Consider the following 11,432-nt stretch of genomic DNA (forward strand, 5'->3'; position numbering starts at 1 on the left):
CGAATGGGTCAAAAGAGAAGAGGTGTCACTCCTCATCTATTTACCCAAACTTACAAAAAACATTCACAGATAGACTGTTTCCATTTTCATTCAGAAAAATGTTGTTGCTGATATTTTTTTTATTCAATATAATAAAAAATACAATAACAAAAATAACTACATAAGTTAAACAACAATATCATGTTTTAATGATAATAATAATAGATTTAATTTTTATAGCGCCTTTCAGGGTACCCAAGGACACTTAACAAAGTGGAACAAACAAAACAAAGAATAAATGGATAAACAAAAAACAAAAAAAAGAACAACAACACAAATACACGTATAAGATAAAGAAATAAAAAAGCTGATTGATTTGGCTGGATCTAGAGCTGATAGGCCTTATTAAAAAGATGGGTTTTTAAGTCTCTTTTGAAAGTCTCCAGAGAAGTCAGTTTGTGGATTTCAGCTGGGAGAGTTCCAGAGAGCGGAGGCTGTCACCAGAAGGCTCTGTCACCGAGGGTTTGTAGTTTGGTGGGAGGGATGGAGAGCTGTGTGCCTGATGAGCGCAGCGTCAGAGACTGTGTGTAGGGGAGGAGGACGTCAGACAGATATTGGGAGGCGAGGGAATGGAGAGATTTACAGGTCAGGAGGAGAATTTTGTAAGTGATACATGATTTAATTGGGAGCCAGTGAAGGTGGATGAGAGTGGGGGTGATGTGATGCCAGGGCTTGGTACAGGTCAGAACCCTGGCAGCAGAGTTCTGCACATACTGGAGCCTATCCAGGGTTTTGGAAGGGAGCCCGGACAGAACTCCATTATAGTCCAGGCGGGAGGTGATGAAGGCATGGATGAGGGTCTCAGCCACAGGTTCAGAGAGAGAGGGCCGGAGTCTGGAGATGTTTTTGAGATGGTAAAAAAGCTGATTTAGTGATGGATTTAATATGTGATTGGAAAGATAGTGTGGAATCAAGGATGACACCCAGGTTCCATGGATGGGGAGATAGTGCAGCCGTCCACATCCAGGAGAAGATCTCCAACCTTCTGGAGCAGCGCCTTGGAGGCCACAACCATGAACTCTGTGTTATCTGTTAATGCTCTCAAACACTTCACTTCATCCTCTGACAGTCGTCCACTACATCTGTATAAAACACTGGACGAGAAGTTTAAAGGTGAAGTAAAACAATATTATCGAATGCTGGAACAGGAAGAGAACGACTGACATATTGTTTTAAGAGAAATTATGTCACTGTTAACGAGCAATGGAATGCATTTTTAACCATCTATCAGAAATTGTGTATTGGAATGTTGCAACTGATGTTCATAATAACTTGTCAATGGTTGATAAATACTGTGTAGTTCATTTATATGATTTGGATGCTGTTAAAGAGTTGCAACTGATGTTTTTAACTTTTACCACTGCTGAATAAATGACTTATGATTCATGTTATTGTTTCTTGACAGTGAAATTACTCAAATAAACTGTAAATTTATCAGTGATGGTTATTATAAAGTGTTATCCTTGTTGATAAGTTCTCTTGAGCAGAGACTTTAGTTTAATAAACTGGAGACAAAATTCACCATAGTTTTACTTTTTTTTCTTCTTCTGTCAGAATTTGATTTTTCATGTTATTTTAAAGCGGTTACTGGTCCTGTTAAAATGCAGAACAATGCACAGATTTATACTAAAGTCTTCAGGGTGTTCCTGGTGGATGTATGGGTGGGGGTGAGGGTGCTAAAGCCTTGCTCATGAGCTGTACTTAAGCCGCAGAAGGCACAAAAGACAACTCGGGTCTGTAGTTCTTCGGGGATGACTCAGAGTGATGCCTCCTTTCAACACGCGATCTTTGACACGTCGTGACGCCACAACGTTCGACGGCGCTCTCAAACCGGCCAATCGCATCGCGCGGTTCAAGGAGAGCGACAGAGTTCATGTTGACGCCGCAGCTGAAGGAATCCTCCACGTTTCGTCTCCTCGTCGTGTTTTCTGGTTTGTGTCGGACATGAACAGCGTCGGGGAGGCCTGCACCGACCTGAAGCGGGAGTACGACCAGTGCTTCAACCGCTGGTTCGCCGAGAAGTTCTTGAAGGGGGACCGGAGCGGCGACCCGTGTACCGAGACGTTCCGGAAGTACCAGCGGTGCGTGCAGAAGGCCATCAAGGAGAAGGACATCCCGATCGACGGAGTGGAGTTCATGGGCCCCAACAAGGACAAACCCGAGAGCTGATGGAGAGGAAACATCCACACCGATGTCACTCCACCCTGCTGCCCGTGGCGCGTGTCCACGAGGCCCACTGAGCATGCGCAGGAGCAGAGACGATGCCGCAGTAGTGGACGAGGAGACTGGACCAGAACACTGAACCGATCCCAAAACATCTTTTGGTTTAAAGTCGTTTTTCTTCTCATATCAGCTGCTTACATCTGCTCGATTATTTAACCTGAGGGACGTCGCTGTTGGCCTGCTGAGACAACTGATCGATTAATCAATCAATCAATCACTAACATGGATCTGGACCCATTAGACACCAAGGACACCCAGAACCTTCTCTGGTTGCAGCTCCTGCATGTTGAGAGCTGCAGCTGTGGACGTGTGGAGGCGTCACCGTGGATTTATGGATTATCAGGAGATACAAGCACTGGATGGTTGATCAATAGTGACTGATCACTTCCTGTCTGCAGCAGCTAGTTGAATTCACTGTTGGCTTCATGACTCTTAGCGGATCGTTTTAAATGGTTTTGTCTTGAGTTAACTTCTTGTGTTTGTTCCTAATTTCCACCTCTTGCTATAATTCTGGTGTTTGGTTGACGGGTCAAAGGTCACTGCAGCTCTTTAATGGAGACTGTTGGTTCTGGATCGTTTCCAGTCGGGTCTGTTGTTCTCTGATGTGCAGCAGAATTATTACATGACATCAACTTTTACATGTCACTTCCTCAGAGCGTCCTGCTGCTTCTCTGTCCCTGCTGGGCGACTCCTCTGTTTGTTTGTTTGTTTGTTTGTTTGTTAGTTCACACAGATGTTTTAATAACATGTCAGCTGACTGAAGGATTGTTGTGATTATAGAATAAAATGTTTTGCTCTGACAGCTCGTTCTTCAGTTTTATTCTTTCAGCTGAAGAAGTTTGGACTCATTACAGAATTCCAATCAGCGGTCTCTTAACAGCGTGTTATTACTGGACTCAGTGTTGGAGGCGGAGCCCCGTTCATCCCTATTAAAGCTGCTCTGTGCTGTTTTGCAGCTAACAAAGTTGAACTTCCTGGCTGTGAAAATAACCAGAGCAGCCACTGGAAGTGAGCCGGTGTGGCGCCGAAAAGTGATCGTCTGCCAGAAACTGATTTCAGTCTGCGGGAGCACTCGTAGTCTTTAAAGCTGCATCGCCAGTTTATAACGTCTACAGCTGCTTTTATCAGAACCACACACACAGAACCATACACACACAGAACCATACACACAGAACTGTACACACAGAACTGTACACACACAGAACTATACACACAGAACTGTACACACACAGAACCATACACACACAGAACCATACACACAGAACCGTACACACACAGAACTGTACACACAGAACTGTACACACACACAGAACTGTACACACAGAACCGTACACACACAGAACCGTACACACACAGAACCATACACACACACAGAACCATACACACAGAACCGTACACACACAGAACCATACACACACAGAACCATACACACAGAACCGTACACACACAGAACCATACACACAGAACTGTTCACACACAACCGTACACACAGAACCGTACACACACAGAACCATACACACACAGAACCGTACACACACAGAACCATACACACAGAACCATACACACACAGAACCATACACACACAGAACCATACACACAGAACCATACACACACAGAACCATACACACAGAACCATACACACACAGAACCATACACACACAGAACCGTACACACACACAGAACCATACACACACAGAACCATACACACACAGAACCATACACACACAGAACCATACACACACAGAACCGTACACACAGAACCGTACACATGTAAACATAGACGCCTCACTGAGCAGGTTGGTCGCTGCTGCTGAACTTTATAAAGTTCCTTCTACAAAGTGCTACAAGTTCATGTGTCTCATTTCCACATTCACACACATACAAATATATTCAGGAAACAGAGAGGAACCAAAAACACCGTCTGTAACGTCCTCTGATGATTATAAACATGAACTCCTCCTTATAAACAGGTCGGCACCAAACCACAGGAAGTGTTCATGATGTTGTTATGTGTTCACAGCTGCTGATGTCTGTAACACTGTTACTGTGATGATACATGACAGTTACATACTGGATCTGTGTCTATAGAAACAACATCCTGACATGTAAATGTGGAGCAGGTCAACACGCTGAACTCGATGTCATGACGTGTTATCAGCCTCTTATGAGTTGTATTGGACCTTTAAAGGTATTTCAACAGGTGAAAATGAGTGGATTGGTTATAATCTGTCAAATATAACCACCAAGACCGAAATCAAGTCATTTTGAAGCAGAAACAACCCGTCAGTCTCAAGGTTGGAGCTGCAATCACCTTCCGGCAGGTGAAATACCTCGTTTAAGAGTTGTATTGGCCCTTTAAAGGTTTTTCAACAGGTAAAAAGTGCCTCAAGCTGTACTTCAGTAAAAGTACTTACTTTACTTTCCACCTCTGCCTTTGATACTTTAGTAAATTTAGTATTAAATTCTATTATCTTGTTATTTGTTTCAACATGATATGTTTGCGTGGACTCAGGTGTGACCTTCCCTCGTCCCGCTACAGATCACAGGCTGCCTCCACAAATTTATTGCAGCTTGGATTAAATCTGTCAAAGTGAAATCCCTCCAATACAAACAGAGCACAAGAACTGTCAAATCACTGCAGTGAATTTCTGAAGTTCTAACCAGAGTGTGACCCGATCAGAAGCAGCAGCTGTGTTGTGTTGGGGAACACGTGTTGTGACAGGGAGTCTGTTTCTGGATGAGCAGCACGAAAAGAATCGAACAGCAACAGAAGACGACTTTCAACAGAGCTGACAGAGATTTACTGAAGTCAAACTCACTGCGATGCGACTGTGTGGCAACAATTCTCTGTCACGTGAAACATACATTTTTCTTCGTTTTATCAGTGTGCCATCGATCACACCTGTCTGAGTGACGTACGACAGATCCGTCCCTCTCTGTGGCCGCCAGCCTGCAGCACTCACACTGAAACTCTCACCAAAACACAACCAGGGTCTTTTTGTGAATGTACCCGAGTCAAATGTTCGTTTAGAAGCACAATTACAACAAAAGAGGCAAGAGGTATTTCAGGTCAAACTCATTTTCAATGGGAGTGCAACTGGCACTTTTACGATAGCATCAAAATCTCTCTGTTTAAAACAGTAAGAAGTCTCGACACAACATGAAACTTTGCTGGTAGTATCACCAGGGTCTCTACACATGAACACGAGCATTGAGAACATTGTTTGTGTACACAGAGTTTACTAAAAGAAGGTTTTTGAACAACTCACGTTAGCAGTAGCTTGTTCCGCTCGCCGCCGTCCTGCCAGTGGAGAAGTGTCGATCTCAGAATGTGACGTAACCTGGAGGACAGTTAAGGTGGAACTACTGTCTTCCAGCAACAACTATCCACACGAGATCTCACGTGACTTTTACAGCTTTTGATTTTAGTATTGTTTCTTATATGAGGCTCCTTTTTCAACTTCAAGGTCAATATTGTTTTTCACTAACAACAAAACAACAAATTATCCTGCATTTATATGGAACTAAGCTTTAGGAGCGTTCCACCTTAACTGTCCTCCAGGTTACGTCACATTCTGAGATCGACACTTCTCCACTGGCAGGACGGCGGCGAGCGGAACAAGCTACTGCTAACGTGAGTTGTTCAAAAACCTTCTTTTTAGTAACTCTGTGTACACAAACAATGTTCTCAATGCTCGTGTTCATGTGAAGAGACCCTGGTGATGCTACCAGCAAAGTTTCATGTTGTGTCGAGACTTCTTACTGTTTTAAACAGAGAGATTTTGATGCTATCGTAAAAGTGCCCGTAGCACTCCCATTGGAAATGAGTTTGACTGAAAACGAAAATACGGTAAATCTTAAAAGTGCCTCTTTCATCGTAATTATGCTTTTACACGAAGGTTTGACTCGTATACATTCACAAAAAGACCCTCGGTTTTGTTTTGGTGAGTTTTGCTTTAACTCACCACAACTACAACAAACTACAACTCATTTCAGTCGTTTGATTAAAAGGCTTAATCCAACAGAACACATGTGGGCAATGTACGTGTCCTATACATACAGTTGAAACCAGAAGTTTACATACATTAATAAAAAGACACACATTCTTTTTTTTCTCACTGTCTGACATGAAATCAGACAATCACTTTTCCTGTTTTAGGTCTGTTAGGATTACCAAAATTATTTCTATTAGCTAAATGCCAGAATAATGAGAGAAGGATTTTTTTAGACAATTTTTATTACTTTCTTCAAAGTCAGAAGTTTACATACATTTCATTAGTATTTGGTACCATTGCCTTTAAACTGTATGACTTGGGTCAAACGTTCTGGATATCCTTCCACAAGCTTCTCACAATAGTTGGCAGGAATTTTGTCCCATTCCTCCTGACAGAACTGGTGTAACTGAGCCAAGTGTATAGCCGCCTGCTCGCACATGCCTTTTCAGCTCTGCCCATAAATGTTCAATAGGATTGAGATCAGAGCTTTGTGATGACCACTGCAAAACATTGACTTTGTTATCCTTAAGCCACTTAGTAACCAGTTTGGCAGTATGCTTCGGGTCGTTGTCCATTTGGAAGACTCATTTGCACCCAAGCTTTAACTTCCTGGCTGATGTCTTGAGATGTTGCTTCAGTATTCCCACATGATGTTCTTTCCTCATGATGCCATCTATTTTGTGAAGTGCAGCAGTCCCTCCAGCAGCAAAACAACTCCACAACATGATGCTGCCCCCCCCCCCCGTATTTCACAGTTGGGATGGTGTTCTCAGGCTTGCAAGCTTCCTCCTTTTTCCTCCAAACGTAACGATGGTCATTATGGCCAAACAGTTGGATTTTAGTTCCGTCAGACCACAGGACATGTCTCCAAAAAATAAGGTCTTTGTCCCTGTGTGCGTTTGCAAACTGTAATCTGGCTTTTTTATGTTTCTTTTGGAGTAATGGCTTCTTCCTGGCAGAGTGGCCTTTCAGCCCATGTTGGTACAGTACTCGTTTCACTGTGGATAATGACACACTCTTACCAGCTTCAGCCAGCATCTTCACAAGGTCTTTTGCTTTTGTTCTTGGGTTGATATGCACATTTCTGACCAAAGCACATTCATCTCTGGGACACAGAACCCGTCTCCTTCCTGAGCGGTGTGATGGCTGGACATTCCCATGGTGTTTATACGTGCATATAATTGTTTGAACAGATGAACGTGGCACCTTCAGGCATCTGGAAATTGCACCCAAGGATGAGCCAGACTTGTGCAAGTCCACAATTCCCTTCCTGATATCTTGGCTGATTTCTTTTGACTTTCCCATGATGTTACACAAAGAAGCAGTGTGTTTCATGTGTGCCTTAAAATCCACAGGTGTGTCTCTAATTAACTCAAATCAGAGGCTTCCAAATACATGACAACATCAGCAATGGTTTAAAGGCATAGTAATCTTAGTGTATGTAAACTTCTGACTTTGAAGAAAGTAATAAAAAATTGTCTAAAAAAATCCTTCTCTCATTATTCTGGCATTTAGCAAATAGAAATAATTTTGGTAATCCTAACGGACCTAAAACAGGAAAAGTGATTGTCTGATTTCATGTCAGACAGTGAGAAAAAAAGCATATGTGTCTTTTTATATAGTGTATGTAAACTTCTGGTTTCAACTGTACATATATTCAGGTGTTAAAATCAACTTGGTCAGTGTTATGAAGACATTACGTTCTGCACATGTCGCCACAAACATATCTGGAAATTTCCCAACATCCCAGCATCTCCCACCCTCTGCTCGTGTCCTGACTTCTCACCTGTCCACACGGATTTTCTCACCTTCACATTAGTTTTATTATCATCCTCTCCTCCTCAAGCAATCTCTGACAGATTGCTCAACCTCAGTGTTGTGTTTGCCTCGGGTCAATTCTTTTTCATTATCCAGTGATTCATTCTTTTTGTGTTTAGTCAAATTACCTGTCTCTTTGTTCCCGGGTCATAAATCACCTGCTGGCTGTCCCTGGCTGCTACGCCTCCTCTCTCCATCCAGCTATGCTATGCAAATTTCATGATTAATGTCTCTGTGAGGAGGAGGAGGACGTTATCTCATCAGGAGGAGGAGAGGAGGACTTTATCTCATCAGGAGGAGGAGAGGAGGACTTTATCTCATCAGGAGGAGGAGAGGAGGACTTTATATCATCAGGAGGAGGAGAGGAGGACTTTATCTCATCAGGAGGAGGAGAGGAGGACTTTATCTCATCAGGAGGAGGAGAGGAGGACTTTATATCATCAGGAGGAGGAGAGGAGGACTTTATATCATCAGGAGGAGGAGAGGAGGACTTTATATCATCAGGAGGAGGAGAGGAGGACTTTATACCATCAGGAGGAGGAGAGGAGGACTTTATATCATCAGGAGGAGGAGAGGAGGACTTTATATCATCAGGAGGAGGAGAGGAGGACTTTATATCCTCAGGAGGAGAAGAGGAGGACCTTATATCATCAGGAGGAGGAGAGGAGGACTTCATATCATCAGGAGGAGGAGAGGAGGACTTTATATCATCAGGAGGAGGAGAGGAGGACTTTATATCATCAGGAGGAGGAGAGGAGGACTTTATATCATCAGGAGGAGGAGAGGAGGACTTTATATCATCAGGAGGAGGAGAGGAGGACTTATATCATCAGGAGGAGGAGAGGAGGACTTTATATCATCAGGAGGAGGAGAGGAGGACTTTATATCATCAGGAGGAGGAGAGGAGGACTTTATATCATCAGGAGGAGGAGAGGAGGACTTTATATCATCAGGAGGAGAGAGGAGGACTTTATATCATCAGGAGGAGGAGAGGAGGACTTTATATCATCAGGAGGAGGAGAGGAGGACTTTATATCATCAGGAGGAGGAGAGAGGACTTTATATCATCAGGAGGAGGAGAGGAGGACTTTATATCATCAGGAGGAGGAGAGGAGGACTTTATATCATCAGGAGGAGAGGAGGACTTTATATCATCAGGAGGAGGAGAGGAGGACTTTATATCATCAGGAGGAGGAGAGGAGGACTTTATATCATCAGGAGGAGGAGAGGAGGACTTTATATCATCAGGAGGAGGAGAGGAGGACTTTATATCATCAGGAGGAGAGGAGGACTTTATATCATCAGGAGGAGAGGAGGACTTTATATCATCAGGAGGAGAGGAGGACTTTATCTCATCAGGAGGAGAGGAGGACTTTATATCATCAGGAGGAGGAGAGGAGGACTTTATATCATCAGGAGGAGGAGAGGAGGACTTTATCTCATCAGGAGGAGGAGAGGAGGACTTTATATCATCAGGAGGAGGAGAGGAGGACTTTATCTCATCAGGAGGAGGAGAGGAGGACTTTATCTCATCAGGAGGAGGAGAGGAGGACTTTATATCATCAGGAGGAGGAGAGGAGGACTTATATCATCAGGAGGAGGAGAGGAGGACTTTATATCATCAGGAGGAGGAGAGGAGGACTTTATACCATCAGGAGGAGGAGAGGAGGACTTTATATCATCAGGAGGAGGAGAGGAGGACTTTATATCATCAGGAGGAGGAGAGGAGGACTTTATATCCTCAGGAGGAGAAGAGGAGGACCTTATATCATCAGGAGGAGGAGAGGAGGACTTCATATCATCAGGAGGAGGAGAGGAGGACTTTATATCATCAGGAGGAGGAGAGGAGGACTTTATATCATCAGGAGGAGGAGAGGAGGACTTTATATCATCAGGAGGAGGAGAGGAGGACTTTATATCATCAGGAGGAGGAGAGGAGGACTTAATATCATCAGGAGGAGAGGAGGACTTTATATCATCAGGAGGAGGAGAGGAGGACTTTATATCATCAGGAGGAGGAGAGGAGGACTTTATATCATCAGGAGGAGGAGAGGAGGACTTTATATCATCAGGAGGAGAGGAGGACTTTATATCATCAGGAGGAGGAGAGGAGGACTTTATATCATCAGGAGGAGGAGAGGAGGACTTTATATCATCAGGAGGAGAGGAGGACTTTATCTCATCAGGAGGAGGAGAGGAGGACTTTATATCATCAGGAGGAGGAGAGGAGGACTTTATATCATCAGGAGGAGAGGAGGACTTTATATCATCAGGAGGAGGAGAGGAGGACTTTATATCATCAGGAGGAGAGGAGGACTTTATCTCATCAGGAGGAGAGGAGGACTTTATATCATCAGGAGGAGGAGAGGAGGACTTTATATCATCAGGAGGAGGAGAGGAGGACTTTATATCATCAGGAGGAGAGGAGGACTTTATATCATCAGGAGGAGGAGAGGAGGACTTTATATCATCAGGAGGAGAGGAGGACTTTATCTCATCAGGAGGAGAGGAGGACTTTATATCATCAGGAGGAGGAGAGGAGGACTTTATATCATCAGGAGGAGGAGAGGAGGACTTTATATCATCAGGAGGAGGAGAGGAGGACTTTATATCATCAGGAGGAGAGGAGGACTTTATATCATCAGGAGGAGGAGAGGAGGACTTTATATCATCAGGAGGAGGAGAGGAGGACTTTATATCATCAGGAGGAGGAGAGGAGGACTTTATATCATCAGGAGGAGGAGAGGAGGACTTTATATCATCAGGAGGAGGAGAGGAGGACTTTATATCATCAGGAGGAGGAGAGGAGGACTTTATATCATCAGGAGGAGAGGAGGACTTTATATCATCAGGAGGAGGAGAGGAGGACTTTATATCATCAGGAGGAGAGGAGGACTTTATATCCTCAGGTGGAGGAGAGGAGGACTTTATATCATCAGGAGGAGGAGAGGAGGACTTTATATCATCAGGAGGAGGAGAGGAGGACTTTATATCATCAGGAGGAGGAGAGGAGGACTTTATATCATCAGGAGGAGGAGAGGAGGTCTTTATATCATCAGGAGGAGGAGAGGAGGACTTTATATCGTCAGGAGGAGGAGAGGAGGACTTTATATCATCAGGAGGAGGAGAGGAGGACTTTATATCATCAGGAGGAGGAGAGAGGAGGTCTTTTAATCATCAGGAGGAGAGGAGGACTTTATATCGTCAGGAGGAGGAGAGGAGGACTTTATATCATCAGGAGGAGGAGAGGAGGTCTTTATATCATCAGGAGGAGAGGAGGACTTTATATCATCAGGAGGAGGAGAGGAGGACTTTATATCATCAGGAGGAGAGGAGGACTTTATATCATCAGGAGGA

General features: G+C 43.9%; 1 protein-coding gene across 1 annotated transcript; it reads left to right on the top strand.

Annotated features, from left to right (window-relative positions):
* Positions 1–1,874: 1,874 nt before the first annotated feature.
* triap1 (TP53 regulated inhibitor of apoptosis 1) lies at positions 1,875–3,064 on the top strand. The gene has a single exon (XM_030438410.1). The coding sequence runs from the start codon at positions 1,984–1,986 to the stop codon at positions 2,206–2,208; it is 225 nt and encodes a 74-aa protein (XP_030294270.1). The 5' UTR covers positions 1,875–1,983; the 3' UTR covers positions 2,209–3,064.
* Positions 3,065–11,432: the final 8,368 nt, after the last annotated feature.

This window comes from Sparus aurata, chromosome 2, assembly GCF_900880675.1.
Source record: "Sparus aurata chromosome 2, fSpaAur1.1, whole genome shotgun sequence".
NCBI classification, from domain to species: Eukaryota; Metazoa; Chordata; class Actinopteri; order Spariformes; family Sparidae; genus Sparus; species Sparus aurata.